The following is a 21,978-nucleotide window of genomic DNA, read 5'->3' on the forward strand; positions in this document are numbered from 1 at the left end:
TTTAACATTAAACGTTTCCACTATTCCTTACTAGAGTGGGTAAAGATATGTACATGCAGATGATGCCCGTCCATTGGGTTTCAACGCGGGATCGACACTCACAAACTACGATAGATACGATGAGACTTTGCGAGCAAAAGCAACTCTATCTGTATCTTTCTTTTCTTCTGATTTTATCAATTAATCCATGGGTTCATCACGAGCTTGTTGTCTACCAGTTACGACGTCGTGTCTCGGATATAAACGAAATCTCCCTTTCATGCGTATCTCCTTTAGGCAAAGATGTCATCTTGTACTCTATTTCTCTAGCCAATTAGATGTCTAGTTTCTTCGGCCTCCAAGACGAAAACTTGTCCGAGATGAGTCAAACGCATCGTAAATGCTCCACTATCATGACTTAACGGTCTAAACAACATGGATCTTCCGCTGAAGCAATTCGCGACCTGTGGAGAACGAGGACCCCCCTACATGCGGACATTTTTGTATTTTTGATTGGTAATGCTGGAGGGACGGACCAAAGATCCTTGATGGGGGTTGCAAGAAACATTCAGTCTCAAGAGGCGGTCTAAACAGTTGCGATGTGACTAGACTATTTCGTCTCTCACGATAGCCAGGGGATAAACGACGTTTTACTGAGATGTTCTCCATAATAATCTTTTTTTTTTGACTAGGGAGCTCTGTTTTTACGACTTGACTTATAGGGCGGCTTGTCGGCTCCATTTTCCAATGCGCCCTTCCCTACCTTTGTCGTTGTTGTTCATCAGCACGCCTTAGTCAAGACAGGCTGCTACGATATACATATTAATAACCTTTTCTTCACTCCTTTCTTAGTATATTTTTAATCATCTCTATACTCCCAATTGAGTCTAATTCGATCCTCCATCCCATACGCGGCGGGTGACTTTGGGCTCCCATCACAGTCTCATCGTGAGCACTGTTATAAAAGACAAACACAAACGAATTCCCTTTATCCAAAATGGCTGAAAAAGACCTCGGAAGGGCCGAGGAGGCCATCGCCGCCAACCATCACACTGAGCTGGCCGATCCCGCCTACCGCAACTCCATAGAGACCGACTCTACCCGTGCTGAAGGACGACAGGATAGAGCCCAGAACCACGGCGTCTCTGTTGAGCAGGCTGAGGCCGACTTTGCAGAGCTCCAGCGTGAGTTCACTGGTGTTTCCCGCGCCAGTCGCAGGAAGAGTAGAGCTAGCAACGCCGACCCTGAGAAGAATGTTGCTGCTGAGGATGAGGCCGAGGTTGAGTCCCTCTTTGATCTAGAGGCGGCTCTTCGTGGCGGTCTCGATCGGGAGAAGGAGGCTGGAATCAAGTCCAAGCACATTGGTGTTTACTGGGATGATCTAACCGTCAAGGGGTTCGGTGGCATGTCAAACTTTGTGCCTACCTTCCCTGATGCCTTTGTAGGCTTTTTCGATGTCATTACCCCCGTCATCAACATGCTCGGTCTCGGTCCCAAGCCTCCCCAGGTTGCACTCCTCGACAAGTTCCGTGGTGTGTGCAAGCCCGGTGAGATGATTCTCGTTCTGGGCAAGCCTGGCTCAGGATGTACGACTTTCCTCAAGTCCATTGCCAACCAGCGTTACGGATATACTGCCGTCGAGGGTGAAGTTCTGTACGGACCCTGGAAAAACACCGACTTCGACCAGTACCGCGGAGAGGCAGTCTACAACGCCGAAGACGACGTCCACCATCCTACTCTTACAGTTGAACAGACTCTCGGTTTCGCAATTGATACGAAAATGCCCAAGAAGCGACCCGGCAACATGTCGAAGGCTGAGTTTAAAGAGTCAGTCATCAGCATGCTTCTCAAGATGTTCAACATTGAGCACACACGCCACACCATTGTCGGAGATCACTTTGTGAGAGGCGTCTCAGGCGGTGAGAGAAAGCGAGTCAGTATTGCAGAGGGTATGATCACCAACGCCGCGGTCCTGTCGTGGGATAACAGCACTCGTGGCCTTGACGCCAGTACAGCGCTGGATTTCGCCAAGTCTCTACGAATTCAGACCAACCTGTACAAAACCACTACCTTTGTCTCATTGTATCAGGCTTCTGAGAACATTTACAATCTTTTCGACAAGGTGTTGGTTATCGATGGCGGTAAGCAGGTTTACTTCGGTCCTGCTTCAACCGCCCGCAACTACTTTGAGGGCCTCGGTTTTGCTCCTCGACCTCGTCAGACTAGCGCCGATTATCTGACTGGTTGTACTGACGAGTGGGAACGAGAATATGCCCCTGGCCGATCCGAAGAAAATGCTCCTCACAACCCCGAATCTCTGGCGGAAGCATTCAGAGCCTCTGATGCCTTCAAGTCCCTCGACGCCGAGATGGCAGAGTACAAGGCCTCTCTTACCCAAGAGACTGATACGCATAACGACTTCCAGATGGCTGTCAAGGAGAGTAAGCGCGGCACCTCGAAGCGCTCCATCTACCAAGTCGGTTTCCACCTTCAAATCTGGGCCCTCATGAAGCGCCAGTTCACTCTCAAGCTGCAGGATCGTTTTAATCTGTTTTTCGGTTGGTTCCGCAGTATCGTCATCGCCATTGTCCTCGGAACCTTGTATCTCGACCTCGGCAAGAACTCAGCATCCGCCTTTTCGAAGGGAGGTCTTCTATTCATCGCACTACTCTTCAACGCATTCCAGGCCTTTTCAGAACTCGCAGGCACTATGACGGGACGGGCTATTGTTAATAAGCACAAGGCCTATGCCTTCCATAGGCCGTCTGCTCTGTGGATCGCGCAAATCTTTGTCGACCAGATCTTCGCCGCCAGCCAAATTCTGATCTTCTGTATCATCGTTTACTTCATGACCAACCTCGTACGAGACGCTGGAGCCTTCTTCACTTTTTATTTAATGATTTTGAGTGGCAATATAGGGATGACTCTGTTCTTCCGTATCATCGGTTGTGTTTCGCCCGACTTCGACTATGCCATCAAGTTTGCGGTTATCGTCATTACACTTTTCGTTGTGACGTCAGGATACATCATCCAATACGCACAAGAGCAAGTCTGGTTACGATGGATCTTTTGGATTAATATCCTCGGTCTCAGCTTCAGCTCCATGATGATGAACGAGTTCCAGAGAATCGACATGGAGTGCACAGCCGACAGCTTGATCCCTTCCGGACCAGGGTACACCGACATCGATTACCAGGTCTGCACTCTTGCCGGATCCAAGGCCGGAACCACCTTTGTCTCCGGTAGTGATTATGTCGCTCAGGGCTTCTCCTACCACCCCGGCGACCTTTGGAGAAACTGGGGCATCGTCCTGGCTCTCATCATCTTCTTCCTTATCCTCAACGTTGCTCTCGGTGAACTGGTCAACTTTGGCATGGGCGGAAACGCAGCTACCATCTTTGCCAAGCCTAACAAGGAGCGTAAGGCTTTGAACGAGAAGCTCAATGACAAGCGTGATGCTCGACGCAAGGATAGGTCCAACGAGGAGGGATCTGAGATTACCCTCAAGTCTGAGAGTGTGCTCACTTGGGAGAACCTGAACTACGATGTCCCTGTCCCTGGTGGCACTCGTCGTCTTCTCAACAATGTCTTTGGTTACGTTCGTCCTGGTGAGCTCACTGCTCTTATGGGTGCCTCTGGCGCTGGAAAGACCACTCTTCTCGATGTCCTCGCTGCCCGAAAGAACATTGGTGTCATCCACGGTGATATCCTCGTCGATGCTATCGCCCCTGGCAAGGAATTCCAACGTTCCACTTCATACGCCGAACAACTCGATGTCCATGAGCCTACCCAGACCGTGAGAGAGGCCTTCCGATTCTCCGCTGAGCTTCGTCAACCTTACCATGTACCTATGGAGGAGCGTTACGCCTACGTCGAGGAGATTATCTCCCTTCTTGAAATGGAGTCCATCGCCGATGCCATCATTGGAACCCCTGAATTCGGTCTCACAGTCGAACAGCGCAAGCGTGTCACAATTGGTGTCGAACTCGCTGCCAAGCCTGAGCTAATGCTGTTCCTCGACGAGCCTACCTCCGGTCTTGACAGTCAGAGTGCCTTCAACATCGTCCGTTTCCTCAAGAAGCTTGCTGCTTCCGGCCAAGCTATTCTCTGCACAATCCACCAGCCCAACGCCGCCCTCTTTGAGAACTTCGACCGTCTTCTTCTCCTCCAGCGTGGAGGACGCACTGTTTACTTTGGCGATATTGGCAAGGATGCTCATATTCTGCGAAGCTACCTCGAGTCTCATGGCGCGGTTGCTAAGCCCACTGATAACATCGCTGAGTTCATGCTCGAGGCCATTGGTGCTGGAAGTGCTCCTCGTGTTGGAGATCGTGACTGGGCTGATATCTGGGAAGATAGCGCTGAGCTTGCTGAAGCTAAGGAGACCATCATCCGTCTCAAGCGTGAGCGTCAGGAATCTGCTGGTGGCTCCAATGCCAAGAACGGCGATATGGAACGGGAATACGCTTCACCTTTCACTCACCAGATGAAGGTTGTCTCTATTCGCATGTTCCGATCATTCTGGCGAATGCCCAACTACCTGTTTACCCGTCTTTTCAGCCACGTCGCTGTCGCTCTCATCACCGGTCTTATGTATCTCAACCTCGACGACTCCCGATCTTCTCTTCAGAACCGTGTTTTTATCATCTTCCAGGTCACTGTTCTTCCTGCTTTGATCATTACTCAGGTCGAGGTTCTTTACCACATCAAGCGGGCCCTCTTCTTCAGAGAGCAGTCCTCAAAGATGTACTCACCCTTTGTGTTTACCGCCAGCATTGTCCTAGCTGAAATGCCTTACTCTATTATGTGCGCTGTGGCTTTTTACCTGCCCCTCTATTTTATGCCTGGTTTCCAGACCGATTCTTCCCGCGCTGGGTACCAGTTCCTCATGATCCTCATCACCGAACTCTTCGCCGTCACTCTTGGACAAGGCCTTGCCTCTATCACTCCTTCGCCCTTTATTTCCTCGCAATTCGATCCAATCCTAATAATTACCTTTTCACTGTTCTGTGGTGTTACGATTCCTCCTCCTCAAATGCCCGGTTTCTGGAGGGCATGGATGTATCAGTTAACACCCTTTACCCGGCTAATTTCTGGTATGGTAACAACTGCTCTACATGGAGTCGAAGTCGTTTGCAAGCAGAGCGAGTTAAACGCTTTCAGTGCTCCCCCAAACATGACTTGTGGCGAGTACATGGAGCCCTTCTTCGAGCAGGGAGGACGCGGGTACCTCGTGAACAACAGCACTCAAGACTGCGAGTACTGTGCCTACAAGGTCGGAGACGAGTTTTACAGCACCTTCAATCTCTCTTTTGATAACAGATGGAGAGATTTGGGTATCTATGCTTGCTTCATTGTGAGCAACTTGATCATTCTTGTTACCGCGAGTCGATATCTCAACTGGAACCGTCGTTAAAGAGCAATGGGAACGAATAGAAATGGATAATAGATGGATGGAAATATGTGATACGGCTTCAATATAGACATAGATATTTATATTAATTAATTCATCTTGCAATGGCATCTCTGTGTAAGTCAGTTCTTGCTAGCGAGCTTCTCATTGGTTGAAAGACGGTCACGTGTCTCCCCGAACAAACACCACGAGGGATCCCAGGGTCTGAAAAAATGGCCATGGCAAAAATAAGAGACGAAATTGTTAGGTTAGCTTATGCTTCTTAGACTAGGCTTCTTAGGTGACTCTTTATGGCGTCTGCGATGCGAAGGGTGAGCAAGAGTTGATGAGAACAGGCCAGCTTTTGTGAGGTAGAGATCATAAAGTAACAGTAATAGAATGGGGTGAGCCATCTTTATTCTTTCATTTTAATATCACGCTATGCAATGATCGCTATATGTTAAATATAGCTATATACTTTTTACAGTCCTTTGTTTCCCTTTTGTACAACCCAACCATGACTTAAGCCTTTCCGGGCCAGATCTCCTTGGCGACATCATTGACAAGCTTGAGCTTGGCAAACATCTTCTCCTCAGTCATACCCTCAGCACCGACAGCAACACTAGCGAAGCCGCACTGGGGGCTGATGCCAACCGTCTCGAGAGCCTCCTCAAGGCTGCGGCCCTGACCGTCAGCGATGATCTTGGCAGCGTCGAGGACCCGGTGCTTGATGACCTGGGCGTCCTCCAGCTCGGGCTCCTTGGTGGTGATGACACCGAGGACAACGTTCTTGTGCTTGGGGAGGAAACGGAGGGGCTCGAAACCGCCGGAGCGGGGGTTGTCGTACTCGAGGAAGAAGGTGTCGTAGTTGAGCGTTGTGAAGAACTTTTCGGCGATCTTTTCGTATGAACCCTCGCTGAAGTGCATCGACTTGGAGAAGTTGCCTAGAGGTGGTTAGTGTTGGAGCGATGTAACATAGATTGGGATGCTTACCTCTGCAGACGTGGAGACCAACGTGGAGTCCCTCGGGGCGGTCGGCGATGGCGTCGTTGTGAGCCTTGAGGTAAGTATCAAACAGCTTGTCAGGGTCAACACCCTCATCCCTCAGAGACTGAAGCATCTCATCGGAACAAAAGTAGGCGAGAGTGGGGTCGTCGATCTGGATGTTGCGCACACCCTCAGCGTACAGAGTTTGGAACTCCCGACGGTAAGCCTTGGCCAGATCGGCAAAGAAGTCCTCGTCGTTGGAGTAGGCCTCAGGGCTGTAGCACTTTCCAGAGGCGAGTCGCAGGTGGAAGTAGCAAGGAGGGGGCATGGTGAACTTGCACTCGGCCCACTGCTCGCGAGGAACGCACTCGCGAAGCATCTTCCAGTTCTCAAGGTAAGGGCTCTGCTTGTACTCAATCTTGGACTCGCAGATAGCAGCCATGGGGTACTGCTTGCCAGCCTTCTTGAGGGCAGCGATGGGCGGCGCAGAGAGGCGCACAAGGTCCCAAGGTACAGGCTCATATTCCTTGAAACCCCCTAGACGCTCGAAAAAGCCGCCGAAGTAGTACTTGCGATCAAACTCGCCGGAGGAGATGGCGCGAACGCCATGCTCTTGCTGCTTCTTGACGATGTCTGCAATGGCAGCCTTTTGAGTGGCGACGAGCTGCTCAGCAGAGACTTGACCGGCATCGGCCTGCTCCTGAGTGCGCGATAGCGACTCTGGTCGGATCAGAGAACCAATGTGGTCAGCGTGGAAGGGGAGCTTTGAGACGGTCATTTTTGCGGTACAATTGAAGAGCAATTGAAGGCCATCATGGCTGCTTCTTGAGTCTTTTTATCATGGGCATGATGACATGGGTGGAAGATGAAGGGTCCAATCAAGGATCCAATGATGGGAGTTGGAGTCTCCATTTCGACCCCTCCCCCTCTGTTGATCTCGGCTGATGAACACGGCTGTTGGAGGAGGGGCAGATGTAATTTTATTTGCTGTCATGATCCATCATGAGCTTATCAGAGAATGATATGAGGTGTGTATCATTGTTTTGGTAAGGCAATTGGATTAAGTAAGTGCAATTGAGGTCAATTGACAGGACTAAAGTGTTGGGTTTGTGCAGCAGTACTCATGATGGAGACATGATGAGTGAGGGCTGCCAAGTGGATGCACTTCACTAAAGTGGCTCGAGGTTCGTGTAATGTTATTTAGGAGGAAGAATAGAAGAAAACGGAATAAATTGTAAGATAAAGGGCTGGATTATCCAAGGGCCAAGTTGATGATGCTTACATCTCAACTGTTGATGTTGACAGCAATTGTTTTGATCCATTGCCATCAGGGGCAACAATCCTTATGAAATCCTCAGGAACGACAACACCAAAGCAACGTCCTAAAGGGCAACGTCAAATGTCTCACATGAAGCATGCGACGAGAACCAAAAAGGCCACTTGCACTGCTATCTTGCCAAGACAAAAAGAAACGAAACACGGTGAGATGGTCCAAAGCAAGGGAGACGTAGTAGCTTATCCACCTCTCTCCCTTGATGCCATCCCGTGAGTCGTTCGAGGTCAAAATAGAGGAATGTTTTAGCCTTTCGCATAGCTAATTTACCGTGCAAGCCATCGAACCAAGAGGCTTGCATAAGGCGACAAATGAGGCTTCGCCCTGACAATACAAGCGATGCAGAGGAAATTGGTGAACCCGTTGGCGTTTTTCTCGATCAGCATTCAAGCTTAAAACAAGCTCCGATCAAAAGCGGGAATGGCTCCTTGCAGCATTCTTGCTTGTTAAATTGCGGCTTAAATTTACTAAGAATAGGAGATTAGACATGAGATGATCTTCAGGTACTGTCTGACCATGTATGGCGGGATAACCATCGCTACGGACATGACTCTGTGTAACAACAACCCCTTGGGAGGATGCTAACCTTGCATGAGGTCTTGTATTACACATGACAATGAAAACGCCTTGGCACGGCACGTTTTGGACCGGGCGGGAGAGGCTACACAGGGAGCATGGCTCTGTGGTATTGTTACAGCCTCTTGGAGGAATCAAGGGCTCCTAGTCCTCATGCTCGCGTCATAGTTTTCGCTCAGAGTACCTACAAGCTCAGCTAGGTAAATGGATGCTATCGTGAGAGTCGCTAAGACCTTCGGAACTATTATACCGAGCCAAGATCGACTATCTTGATTGTGCACAGACACTACCAATCGTGATATGCATGATATGTCAAGCATTTGACAAGCTTCCTTGGGTCTAGGGATCTACAGTGGAGTTGACAACTGTCCGCCATGTCGGATCCAACAATAATTTACCAAAGAATGCGGATCATGTATGAAGTCTGGGAGGATATTGCTCCTTGCCAAGTCTGATGCAATGTGGTATAGTTGTTGGTGGTTTGATGTTCGAGTTCCAGTGTTGAGTTGCTCACCTCTATACACGGGACAACAATCCAAACATCACGTACCAGATATGCCTCCCAACTTGACTATTCTACACAACCTTGCCGAATATCTGATCACTTCTATTTTACTTGAAACAATAGAATTTTAAATGCATTAGAGAACAAACTATGCAATAGTGACCCTCATTCAGTCGTCCATAAATTACCCTGTACTCGATATAGCGACCCATATTGAACCCCTAGGGTGTAGGTGATGCCCCGCAACAACTTTCGGCCCGCATTAAACCACTGGAGCTATTGACTTGCTTCAGTGTCAGTGTCTCAGCTTCTCCCTTCGTAGGACCAACCTTTTTTCTTCTACCATCACCGCAATTTCCCTTGTGTGTGGACCGCATTCTAGCCTTTGCCTTGTCTTGATGCGCTGTTCTGTCTCGTACCTTCGGTCCTGCCATCCGATAAGCAAGTCTCGCCCCAAATGTTGTCTTGAGATATGCATCAAACCTGCCTTCCCCGGACTGGACTAAAGAATGTTTTCATCCACTCCAAGGGAGGGAAATCAACAACCGTCTCATCGCAATCGCCGATCTTTACCGCTCGTCTCGAGTGCTGAACCGCTGAAAGCGAAAAACATGGTTATACTCAAGTGAGTATAGTCAGGGCAATGGCGCTGTCGTCGAAGCCACGAAACACTCAGATACAATCTGCTATTCCTGGTCACCAATGACGCACATTCTTGACTGACAAAGATTAAACTCTACTCCCATATATCGCGATATCAACGGCGAGGGACTTGGCTGGTGTTTCTGACACGCTGTTTTGACGCTTTCAGGAATGGGAGCAGCGCTTGCAGTGAGATTATTCTCTTGGCGACCAAAATTGATATGCGCGTACACCGCTTGCCATCTCCCAGAGACAAAGGCAGGCATAACGAGGAATTTCACTCCCGATTCGGCGTGCTGGAAGCAAAAAGACAGTCCCGTCTCCTTTGAGGGATGCTCAGCAAGAATCTGCCAAGAAAACAAAACACCAAAGGACCTTGGAGGATAGTGTCTCAGCACACACTCGGTGGCTCCCTCCCGACAACTAACAGACTCCTCAACCACCGAGCGAGATCGGCGCTATCCCAATACATGCTAATCTGGAATTTAGAGTAATCTCAGCACATGTGCAGCTCAAGCGGCGGGGATTTTCGGCAGCACGCAGCCAATACCAACAACTGTCAAGTGAGACATGTCAAGTCAGGGGCATCGCATTCTTTGCTTGTTGGACCACAACGCCATGTCTCAACCGTCACGGCACACTCGACTCTGTTCGCGTTAGGCTCGATGCATTCGTCGACGAGGGCACACTGTCAGACTATCGGCGCGGGCTTGGTCTGTGTTTCCCAAAGGGAGACCATACAATCTGAGCCTCCAGTATGGGACCGAATCTTGTATAAAGAGAGAGCTTGATTCCGGCCAAACAACAATTTCTCTCTTCTCAGCATCAAGCAATTCAAACATCCTCGATCCCTTCGCTTACTCTTCCGAGAGCTGTTTCCAGTCGTTACCCCCCACAGTCATTCGCTCATAAGAATCAACCATCAACAAAATGCGTTACTCAGAGATCCTCGCCCTGGCCATGGGCAACTTGGCCGCGGCTCAGTTCAACACCATGACATTCTCCAACAGCACTACCGCTCCTTTCGAGACCGGTACTGCCACTGACACCGAGACTGGCACTGCTACCACCGGTACAGCTGCTGAGACCACTACCGCTGCCGGTGGTATTGGAAACCCTGATGGCTTCAACTTCCTCGGCTGCTTTTCCTCCGAGAACGGCTTTCCCGGTTTCTCTCAGGCTTATTCCAGCGAGGACAACGACGCCGACCTGTGCGCCATCTCTTGCTTGGGCTCCAACTTCTTCGGTCTTTACGACAACACCTGCTACTGTGGTGACACTCTTGACCTCAGCACCTCTCCTTCCATTGCCACTGACCAGTGTGACATTGCTTGCCCTGGCGATGATTCCCAGAACTGTGGTGGCCTCTCTGGCGATGCTCTCATGCGTCGACAGGTCTCGGTCAACGTCCTTCTCTCCATTTACGTCGCTATCGGCGTGAACCCTGGTGAGACTGACACTGTCATCAACACCGACTTCGTCACCGAGACTCTCCCCGTCGAGACCACCACTGCCACCGTCACCTTCACCGAGGACGGCACCACTTCCACTGCCACTGTCACCCAGGTCATCCCCATCATCCCCACCAACGTCATCATCATCTGCTACGGCAACTACTGTGCTCCCCAGGTTCACTGCCCTACCTGCACTAAGTGGCAGATTGTCTGCCACGATGGTCTCTGCGCTCCCGAGGAGTGCTACGACGACACATGGCACCAGCTCAAGATCTGCAACAGCGGAAAGTGCCACTACGCCTCGTACGAGAAGGAGGAGTGCAACCAGCGCATTGTCTGCTACGGCAACAAGTGTGAGCGTGACCAGCACTACTCTGTCGACTACGCTCGCAAGTTCGTCTGCGATGTCGATGATGACCGATGGTACTTCGATGACTGCAAGGACGACTGCTACACCTACGAGAAGTGCTCTCACGGCGAGTGTGAGCCCGTCCACCCTCCCGTCCACCCCGTCCCTGCTCCTCACCCCAAGCCCATCGGCAAGCCCCCGGTTGTTGTCGTCCCTGAGCCTGAGCACCCTGTCAAGCCTGTCCACCCCGTTGCCCCCAAGCCCGAGCACCCTGTTGCTCCCAAGCCCGAGCACCCTGTTGCTCCCAAGCCCGAGCATCCCGTTGCTCCCAAGCCCGAGCACCCCGTTGCTCCCAAGCCTGAGCATCCCGTTGCTCCTAAGCCTGAGCCCGGGCACCCTGCCCCCGAGCCTGAGCACCCTGTTGCTCCCAAGCCTGAGCACCCCGCTCCCCCTGCCGAGACTGGCTCCAGCGAGAAGCCCCAAAAGCCTGAGGAGCACCCCGTCGTTACCGCCGGTGCTGCCCAGAAGACCTTTGCCGGTGTGGCCGCTGCCATTGCCGGTTTCGCTTTCCTCCTGTAGAGCGTGTCTACTTCTTCAATTCAACCCCATTTCTTCATCACGATGATGCTGATGGCGGTCTTGCCATTCGGCACGGTTTAGCATTCTCAACTCACGGCTTTGTTTGGCTTGCAACGGGCAAGAGGAAACAGGCACATGTGTAACGTTTAACGTTCTTGGTTCATTCTTACATCAGTCGGCTTCAACTTTGGGTTACATACAGGTCTGGGATATCTGTTGTGGATAGATTAGGCTTGTTTTTCGATCCCAATTTCGCTGGTGGTTACTTTTTGGCGATTAGAAATTAGTAGAATTTCGGCTTTAATATGGCTTATGACTCTTTATCTTTACTCTCTCCACGCTTTGAATGTGATGTGATATATTTGCTTGTCTCGCTTAAAACAGTCGGCTCTTTGCTTTGTCATCTCTCCACATTTGATGCTTCTTTTCTCTTATCTCTTTGCTTTTGTTCACTGCCTCCATCTTACATGCAGATTTGTCTCAAGTCTATCGGAAGCAAGGAACATGCAGTGAACACCCCCTGCAGATGCAAAAGGGAGGGGTACAACGACTCAAGCTTATGAGTAACTATGAGTACATATCAAAGAAGGTTAGACGTTGGAAGTACATGACTAGACTTGTGCCTGTCCCGACAGACGCAACGGGGACGGAACAGGGACATGGTTTGGTTAAAAGGCGATGTGGATCTTGGCTCCGTTTGCCCGGCAGTGCGGGTCATGAACTTTTGTATCGGCCGAGATGTTTAAACAAGACGATGCTTGTAACAATCCACTATTTACGACAAAGTAGTCCGTGCTGATGCCGACAAGGCAAAGGTCTTTATGAGGTTCTTGTATGTATGAACATTTACATTGTTTAGCTACTGCTTCTGCAACAACAGTTCATACATAGACAAAGAGTAACGTGATGCCAGTATAGTATAATAGAGTAATGCTCTGTAGCAGATTTACATCTCGGTACCGGCCATTAATGGGTGCCTAAAATCAAGGTTTTATAACGAGCTCCATACAGAAAGGATATCCCTGTTTTGTTATTAGCAGGAAACTTTCTCATCCACTCTTTTTCAATTCAGGGTCCATATTCCATTTGCAATTCGTTTGTGAGACCGAGAGGGGCAGAAAGGCAGACCGAGGTGGTAACGGGCAAGGAACCTGGCTTACTTCCGAATATGCCGTGTCAGATGTCAATTTTCTAGAATGACGACTGTGTTGTATTGTTAATTAGCTGTGCGTTTGCTGTACCCGACACAAGGGAACGCCAAGGTATGCAGTGTTGCAGGATGGTATGAGGCCATCTATTATCCTGGGAAGAACAAACTCGTATTAGAACCATGCATTGTCTGTCGGTCTGTCATTACTGAGCTGTCAATGATGTACCATCCCGTTTTGGTCAAACATACAAATGGCCTGATATGACGAGATAATAGTAGTTTGCTTCTAGAAAAAGAAAAAAAGAAAAAAAGAAACCGTCTTTGGCACACAAACTTGTCTTGTGATTGGAGGTTTTATTCGATGCGGGATGGTGCAATCCACGCGGTGGGATACACTAAGAAAAAGAACCGACCCAAGCCCAAGGAAGTGGGAAATGACCAAGGATGAAGGATGATGATTTGCCTGAATGAGTTTAGAATGCGACCTTTTTTGTTAGCGAATATTCTGAGCCGTCTTTGCTTTGGTCTCGGTTCGTTGAACTAGTAGAGGTCTAACCGTTGAACTGTTCCGACGTGACGGATATCATGGAGTTTTATTTTAATTTACTTTTTTTTACTACCCGAAAGAAATCCTCCATTGGGTTTGCAGTGTAACTGTAACTGGGTAGAGTAACCCTCGGACCCACAGATTGTGATGAGAAAGACACATCCTTGCTGCGGCAAAGGGTAATGCGTACCAACAGCCTGGGACTGTCCGGGGGAGAGACGCAGAGCAGCCACCACATTGACAATTTCCCAGAGTGTCGGTATAGCTCTTTCAGCCCATCAGGATGAAGGATGAGAGTAGCTCACAGTGCATACATATCACATAGTATCACATATAACAATGTAGAGCTGATATTACAAACCGAGGCACGAGTCAATATCACATATTTGCACTGGGGACTGAGGACTGGGTCTATTGTTTTAATAATCATCAACAGGGCCTGCATATTCCTCCCCTCTTTTTTTACCCTTTTCCCTTGATAGCTTCTATTCCCATTATGTACTAACAGTATCGTAGTTCCGTTTTGAAGTTCCCAACCTAACCTAACCTAACTAGTTAGCCTTGCTTCGCTCTCTTCTCCCAGGTTCTTCGTTTTAAACTGTGTACCGCCCGTCCCGACAATCCTGGACCCTTCGTTTGTGACTTTCTCTTTCCCTTTTCAACCTCGACTCTTCTGGTTTCATTTCAACATCTGCAGAAATTAACATCTCTATCTCGACCATTATAGGGGCTCCACGTCGTGACGTAAGCCATTGATTCATCATCCTCCGACCCGGACCAGCGCCTTCCTTCCCGCTCGATACTTGCCGTACCTGCCTACCCGTGCTGTAGCTGTGCCAGTCTAACGTAGCGCATCTCTCCTTCCCGTTCTGTTCTCGAACCTTTTCCAAACTCTACTGCCTCGGTTTCAACTTTCAACACTAAACACAAGATCGACAACAACTTATGTATACCGTGGTATGCCTTCTACTCTCTACGCTCTACCACAATGAACTCGCCGCCAACCTCGTTTAATCGCCAATTCAACGAGTCTTCACAAAAAGACTGCGAATCTCGACCAACGACATCCCACGATACACATAATAATAATATTAATCAGCTTACTCAACCCCAAATGGTTCCCCCATCGCCGGACTCTTCCATCGTCTCTCCGCTCACCGTCGGTTCCACCCATGAAGCTGCCCTGATACAGAGCATTGAGCGCGGCGAGTATGCCACTGACGACCTCGACGAAACGCGCAGCTTGACCGATAGCATACGACAGCACATCGTCGATGGCGGTCTCAGATATCATTCTTATAAACAAGGGTCCGGAATCTATAAATACTCGCCTAAAGAAACAATCGCCTAACATACTTTTCTAGGAAATATCTTTTCCCCAACGATGAAGTCGAGCAGGATCGTGAAGAGCTCAAGCACAATTTGACCGTCTACCTATGCGACGATAGACTGTTCTTTGCCCCAATCGACCGTGTCTTGGAAAAGGGTGCCGAGGTACTCGATCTGGGTACGGGAATAGGGAGATGGTGCATCGATCGTAAGGCTTCCCGAGACGACTCTGAAACACCAATGTGAGCAATTGGCTAACACCAAATAGTTGCTGACAACTACCCCAACACACAATTCCACGGCATGGACCTCTCACCTATCCAGCCTGACTGGGTTCCTGAAAACGCCCTCTTTTTTGTCGATGACATTGAGCATGAAGCTGGTTGGACATATAACGAGGACTCGTTCGACTATATCCACATTCGCCATACTCTTCATTCGATAAAGGACCGAGAACAGCTCTGGGACCGAATCTGGAAGTATGTTGACCAATCACGTTTTTTGACTACAAACTAATTTAAGCAGGCATCTAAAACCCGGAGGTTATGTAGAAGTCCAGGAATTTCTGTTCGTAGCGGCCTCCGACGATAACTCGTGCGATGGACCCTATGCTTGGCGCGACTGGTGCAGGTACCTGAAAGAGGGCATGGCTGCTCTCGGCAGCGACATGCACGGCATCAACTACGTCCACGGCGAGCTTGCTCAAGCGGGTTTCGAAAACATCACAACAAAGAGCTACAAGTGTCCCGTTGGGCCATGGGCAAAGAAGCCGCGACTTCAAGAGTGTGGCCATGTTATGCGCGACGCTGTAATGTGGGGTCTCGTCGGTCTATCCCGACGTCCTTTCCGCGATGGCCTCGGCTGGACTTTGATTCAAATCGAAATGTTCCTCGTCGAGGTCCGCAAATGCTTGATGGAAGAAGTCAATGGGCTGCCGAGGTACCACACTTACTTCCCCTATTACAACATACACGCTCGGAAACCACTCAACCCCAGCGTCGGCATGACCGAAAGCTGAACCTGCACCACCGAACTTCAAACCCGCCCATACACCGACAATGCGGCGCAGCAGCGGCTACCGACACAATAACGATTTAACGATATCTAGCAATGTAAAACACATGAAGCATGGGAAAACTCTGGAGTCTGACTTGGCGTACAAAGGTTGCATCGGAAAGCCGAGAGCCGGTGGCAATATATCATTTAAAGGCGCAATTGGGTAGATAGATTTCCTTGTTACATTCTTCTGGCATACAAGATGCTTGGCTGTTTGTTATATATAGTGCAACAGTAGTTAGCGCAATCAAATGATGTTCTACTCAGGCATAGGAGATGAAGTCGGTTTATGTTGCTTAGACCAGACCCTTGGACTGTTTGTTCTTATACTCTGAAGCTCAGAGGTCAACTCTGTTACTTGCTATATAGTTTGAGTCCTTGAAGTACGTGGACATGCTACCATGATAATAGCGGAACAGTTACAGCAGAACAGTCTGATTTGATGAATCCTGTAAGTCAACGTACGGAGTTCCCCCCCTGTTGGTAACAGAAACGATGGCCTCCCAAGTCTCAGGGTATAAAAATAGGTAGTCTAAGAAGCCTGTTCGTATCAAGTCTTAACACACATCTTGATGTAAACATTCGCTATCAAGGTCACATAATCAAGTCCAAAGTTAATAAGAAATTCTGTTCATTGAAAGGGGGGTATGGATATTCCTACACCATCCCACATCTGTCTGTTCTGTCCAACATATTACAGTGTCTAAAAAGGTCGTATGTACATGGGAGCATACATGCATGCTGTGCTGTCTATGATAAAAAGGCTTCTCGCCAATCTAGAATAGGTATCAAAAACAAAAATCCACCTCGTATCGAATCATTTTCTCCATCTCATACATAACACAAGACAGCAATTTTCTTTATTTTTTCGTTCAAGCCTTGACGGCCTTCTTCTTCTCAGCCTTCTTAAAGCTCTTCTTAGGCATGCGCGCAAGCCAGTAGATGAAGAGCGCGAAGGCCATGTTGAAAGCAATGTAAACCCAGAGAAGGCCAAAGTTGCGCCAACGGTCGGCGTAGTCGATGTTGACGCCGGTAAGGAAACTGTTTGTCTTGTCGATAGTGCAGAACTCGCAAGTTTGCGTGGCGTCAGGGTCGACAAAGTAACCGCCCACTTTGTTGATGTAGTCGCCCATGTACTCTGCGCAGGTCGAGCCGTTGGGTGGGACGATGGGGACGAGTTCGTTGCTGGCGCATTTGACGTCTGTGTTGGCGACGCCTGTTGCTAACATGCCTCCTACCAGGTAGGTAAATGGACTCACGTAATACATCTGGGATTCTAGATTAGTGCTGTGCAATGGGAGGCTGTGAGGTTGAAACAACTTACAAATTTCCAGAAGCCGGGAAGAGTGTCTTTGCCGGCGAGGACACCACAGAAGATCAGGCAAAGCATGAACAACAAGTTGGCAACGTTGGCACCACCCTCAGCTGTTTCGAATCCAGCGATGATCATGGTAGAAAAGGTAGCTGTAAAAATGAGGAAGGCCAATAGTAGCAAGAACATGAGGGCGCCACGCTCGGTAGTTTGACCGGCATCAGAGGCGTTCTGGTAAAGACCGACGGGATAGTACCATCCAAAGAACATAATGACGGCCATTAGAGAGTTCCAGGGAAGCTCCACAATAAGTTGCGACAGCATAAAGATCTTCCAAGAGTAAACCTTTGAAGGGCGCTCGCGGACTTCATACAGAGAACGTTGGATGACGAATTGAGGCATAGACTGTTGTACCAGTTGACCAAAGATAGTGAGCAAGTTGAAGATGGCAAACATTTGGTTCTGGAGACCCTGGATAGTGTTGGGAGCCTTGAAGAAGACGAAACCGATGAAGAGAGCGACCAGGGAGCAAAGGGCGGCCTTGGAGTAGATGTAAACAGGAGTACGCCAGTACTGCTGGAACACGCGGTAGAGGACCTCCTTGAATTGAACCATAAAGGGAGCGGCGAATTCGCGGTAGCTGCCATCATCGACGTCGGTGTCGTCGACGCCCTCCTTCTCTCGCTTGATACGCTCCAGTTCGGCCTTGACCTCTTGACATTCAGGGCTGTCGCGCCAGGTTTGGAACCAATCGAGTTCGGTGTGAGATCCAGGAGCAGCGCCAATGACTTCCAACATCCATTCGGCAGGGTTGGCCTCAGGGGGACATGTGTGGCCACTCATGCGTTCAAAGTAGCTGGTCATGGTGTGGGAGTTCTCGCCGATATCACCAAAGTACACCGTCTTACCACCCTTGGCCAGGAAGAGGAGTCGGTCGAAGCGCTGGAACAACATGGCAGAGGGCTGATGAATCGTGCAAAGAATGGCTTGGCCGGCGTTTGTCAACTTCTCGAGAAGATCCAAAATAGCCCAAGAGGTTTGAGAGTCGAGACCAGAGGTAGGCTCATCAACGAACAACAGCAGAGGAGGCTTGGCAGCAAGTTCGACACCGATAGTAAGACGCTTACGTTGCTCGACGTTGAGACCCTCACCAGGAACACCAACGACAGCGTCGGCATATTCTTCCATATCGAGCAGCTTGATGACCTGCTCGACATAATCGAGCTTCTCTTGCTTAGGGACGTGAGCGGGCTGGCGGAGGAGGGCACTGAAGTTGAGGGCTTCTCGGACGGTGGAAGTCTGGAGGTGCAGGTCCTGTTGCTGGACGTAACCAGTCTTGCGTTGGAAGGACATGTCTCGAGGTTTACCGTCAACCAACATCTCGCCTGTGATGACACCCATAGAAGTACGATCGGCCAAACAATCCAAAAGAGTGGTTTTACCAGCACCAGAAACACCCATAAGGGCAGTCAGAGTACCGGGCTTAACCCAACCGTCGACGTGATCCAAAATGCGGCGAGTCTCGTCCTTGATCTTGACTTCATAGCAGACATCCTGCCACTGGAAAACGGAGGTCTGTTCCTGAAGCATACCACCGGCCTGCTTGGTTCCACTAGCTCGGCTGCGGGTTCTTTCGGCAGTAACCATAGGGCCAATGTGAGCCATGGCAGCCTCGGGGTCGCTGTGCTTCTTCTCGGCATTGGCAACGGCGGCAGGCTTGTGACCACGTCGGTAGACCAGAACCTCACCCTTGGACTTCTTCTCAGAAACAAGTTCGGCGGCAGTCATGTAGGTAATGGTGAAGAGGATGATCCAAGCGATGACAATACCAAAGTTACGCCAGCGGTTCTCCCACTTGTAGCCGAATTGCATCTCAGCGTAGCGGTCACCATTGACAGCAGATTTTCCAGGTTGGGCACCGACAGCACTGCACACGCGGCTGCCTGAAGGAACGTCGGCGTATCCAGTGACTCCAGGGTTGGGGATGAACTGGTCGCACTCGTAATCTCGGTTGTGGAACTCGTTGACAACGACAGCCTCGAAAGCGTAGGCAATAGGATCAATGTAGTAAAGCCACTTGCACCATCCGAGCATGTAACGCTTGGGAATGACGAAACCAGTAAAGATGACGAGATCCAGAATGAGGATAGCGGCGGGGACAAGAGCTTGGAAGAGACTACGGGAAGCGGAGGCGATGGTACGGAAGATCATGGACATGACCAAAACGACAACAAAGGACATCAGGATGAAGAAGAAGAAGGCTCCTGGTTCTCGTTTCAGGTTTGTCATGAAATAAAGCGTAAGGTTGAAGACGATCGTATTGGCGACTTTGTACGGTAGATCGCAAAGCATCGAGGCGATGGCTTCGGCTGACGGATGATAGAGAGCGTACCGACTATGTTTTTCTACAATCGGACGTTGCGCGTACAGGACCAGGATCTATTTATGGTTAGCATTGAACATGAATACAAGTTTCTGCAGACTTACCTCGAGAGCACTAGCGAAAGCGTTCATCAAAACAGCAAAGAAGAGGAGAGCACCACGCTGAAAGAAACTGCTTGAAGTCTCATTCAGGTTATAGAAGACGGAACCGATAATAAGAGCCATGACAAAGTTACCAATAAGAGAACCAACTGTGATAGCAGGGTCACCCTTGAGTCGCAGCCATCCACGCCACAGGCAAAGCTGAATTTGCTGCATGTAGGAGAGGGTGAAAGGCGACTTGAGACGCTGACTCTTGGCCTGCTGGGCCTGCTTGGAGGCACGGAAAGCCTCAGCGTCAGGGCCATCGATGGGATGGGCAACCTTGTAGTTCTCAATCTCGACCTGAAGAGCAGCATACTCGGCGCTGTTCTTCCAGGCAGTCGCAAACTCATCGGGGGTGCGGGGAACCTTGCCCTTGAATCCATCTCGCACGATTCGCTCGTTGGGAGCAGTCATGGAGGTGAGGAAATCAGGAGTGGTCTGGCGAGCAGGGCACTCAAAACCCAGGTTGACAAAGTACTGCTTGGCAGCATCAGCGCGACCAAAGAAGATTTGTCGACCCTCGTAGATGACGGTCGCCTTGTCAAACAGGTCGTAGGCGCTTTGAGGAGATTGGTAGATGGACACAACGGCGGTGTTGTTGAAAAGTTCGGTTTGCAGACGGAGGGTTTTGCAAAATTCGATGGCGTTGGCAGAGTCGAGACCTCGAGTAGAGTTATCCCAGCACTGCAGAGGAGCTCCAGACAGGGCAGCCTCGGAAATGGTAACACGCTTGCGCTCACCACCAGAGACACCACGAATGTACTCGTTACCGACGCGGGTGTTGGCGGTGTGAGAAATACCAAACATGGCCATGACGACATCGCGAAGGTGGTCGGCAAAGTCGTTCCGGTTCAAGCCTTGGGGAAGCTGACGAGGCTGTCGAGCGCGTGCGGCGAAAGTGAGGGTATCGCCAACTGACAACATGGGGAAATGAACATCGATTTCAGCGGTGTAAATAGCTTCACCTCGGTGATGAGAGTGCATCTCCTTGGCGGACAAACCTGTGACGCAATGTTAGTGATACTGATCTTGAAGCGCATGTGTACAGAGGCGTGTTTCACACGAGACAAGCCCGCGTTGCTCAATTACAAGCGCGGTCGAGTTTCTTGAAACCAAAACACCCCTTTTTGTGAGTTCACTTACCCTGGTAGTTGAAGTATGAACCGTCGTCGACGTAGATACCGTTGAGCTCACCGGCGATGGTTTTGAGGGTGGTAGAGCAACCAGCACCAGGGGGTCCAAGAACGACAAGCATCTCACCAGCGTGGACAACACCGTCAAAGTTGCGCAGAATATCAATGCGCTGTTGACTTCTGCCGGTGACTCGGCCGATAACATCCTCGAGACCTAGCCAAACGTTGCCAACGTCGGACTGGTAATCGCTGGCGCCACCATAACCGTAAACGTTGAGGTTCTGGTAGCAAACACCAGCGGATCGGAAACTGTTGCCATCCTGGCGCACCAGGGCGACAATAGACTTGGCCCATTCGCGAGCGTTGAAGTTGGGAGAGTTGGGGTTCAGAGGTGAATCCTCGCCAGCCTGGAAAGGGTTCTGTCCGCCGGGGTGAGAGGCAGAGGCATGAGAGTAAGAGCGCGCAAGGGCCTGAACGATAGAGGTTCTACGCTCCATCTCAGAATCATCTTCGTCGTCGCCCTTGCCAAGAGTGTCGGCGGGTGATGAAGTCGGTGGTTTCTCGTTAATCGCTTCGTCAGTTGAATTTTGATGCTGATCGGCGAGCGGCACGTTATTGCCTGTCGAGCCAGCGCCGGGCGCACCCTGCTTTGCAGCTGTGGCGTCGTTGTTGGCGTTGATCCCGTAGAGAGCCGACATTATGAAATGTGACGGCAGAATCTACCAGGGGATCTCGCAATTGAGCTTCGCGGGTTGGGTATTAGCGACCCAGTAGACGAAGTTGCTTTGACAATTCCGTATGCGATGCGAAAAAAGGTTATTCGGGTGTGGTGACTAAATTGGTTGGTGTTGTTGTTGGATGAGATTATAATGTAGGTAGATTAAAAACAACGTAATAAGGAAGGGTATTAAAAATGTTTCTAAGGATCGACAGAGAAAAGACAGTCGATCAGATCATGGAAGGATCAAGTAATCCTATAAGACAAGACGTGTAAGAAAGAGGGACCAGAGTCGAAACGAGGAGGGAGGAAGGAGGATATGTATGTAAAGCCAGACAAATTGGTCGTTGATCCCCGTCCAACGCCTCCTGCCTTTCAAACAGATGGAGATAAACTCGTGTGGGTCGGGCA

General features: G+C 49.9%; 5 protein-coding genes across 5 annotated transcripts, besides 1 other annotated feature; 3 read left to right on the plus strand and 2 right to left on the minus strand.

The window, feature by feature from the left end:
* Positions 1–976: 976 nt before the first annotated feature.
* Positions 977–5,395, plus strand: FPSE_09498 (uncharacterized protein; the record flags this gene model as incomplete). The annotated part of the gene is made up of 1 exon (XM_009262615.1): positions 977–5,395. The coding sequence occupies one exon, from the start codon at positions 977–979 to the stop codon at positions 5,393–5,395; it is 4,419 nt and encodes a 1,472-aa protein (XP_009260890.1).
* A 498-nt stretch (positions 5,396–5,893) lies between these two features.
* Positions 5,894–7,136, minus strand: FPSE_09497 (uncharacterized protein; the record flags this gene model as incomplete). The annotated part of the gene is made up of 2 exons (XM_009262614.1): positions 5,894–6,315; positions 6,365–7,136. The coding sequence occupies 2 exons, from the start codon at positions 7,134–7,136 to the stop codon at positions 5,894–5,896; spliced, it is 1,194 nt and encodes a 397-aa protein (XP_009260889.1).
* A 3,208-nt stretch (positions 7,137–10,344) lies between these two features.
* FPSE_09496 (uncharacterized protein) lies at positions 10,345–11,796 on the plus strand (the record flags this gene model as incomplete). Its single annotated transcript, XM_009262613.1, has 1 exon — positions 10,345–11,796. The coding sequence occupies one exon, from the start codon at positions 10,345–10,347 to the stop codon at positions 11,794–11,796; it is 1,452 nt and encodes a 483-aa protein (XP_009260888.1).
* Positions 10,872–11,016: a microsatellite.
* Positions 11,797–14,481: 2,685 nt separating the features above from the next.
* Positions 14,482–15,840, plus strand: FPSE_09495 (uncharacterized protein; the record flags this gene model as incomplete). The annotated part of the gene is made up of 4 exons (XM_009262612.1): positions 14,482–14,801; positions 14,858–15,030; positions 15,091–15,301; positions 15,348–15,840. 4 exons carry the CDS (start codon positions 14,482–14,484, stop codon positions 15,838–15,840), a joined length of 1,197 nt encoding a protein of 398 aa, XP_009260887.1.
* Positions 15,841–16,750: 910 nt separating this feature from the next.
* Positions 16,751–21,547, minus strand: FPSE_09494 (uncharacterized protein; the record flags this gene model as incomplete). The annotated part of the gene is made up of 4 exons (XM_009262611.1): positions 16,751–17,146; positions 17,203–19,629; positions 19,678–20,717; positions 20,860–21,547. The coding sequence occupies 4 exons, from the start codon at positions 21,545–21,547 to the stop codon at positions 16,751–16,753; spliced, it is 4,551 nt and encodes a 1,516-aa protein (XP_009260886.1).
* Between the last annotated feature and the right edge of the window lie 431 nt (positions 21,548–21,978).

Source organism: Fusarium pseudograminearum, chromosome 2 (assembly GCF_000303195.2).
Source record: "Fusarium pseudograminearum CS3096 chromosome 2, whole genome shotgun sequence".
In the NCBI taxonomy this organism is placed as follows: Eukaryota; Fungi; Ascomycota; class Sordariomycetes; order Hypocreales; family Nectriaceae; genus Fusarium; species Fusarium pseudograminearum.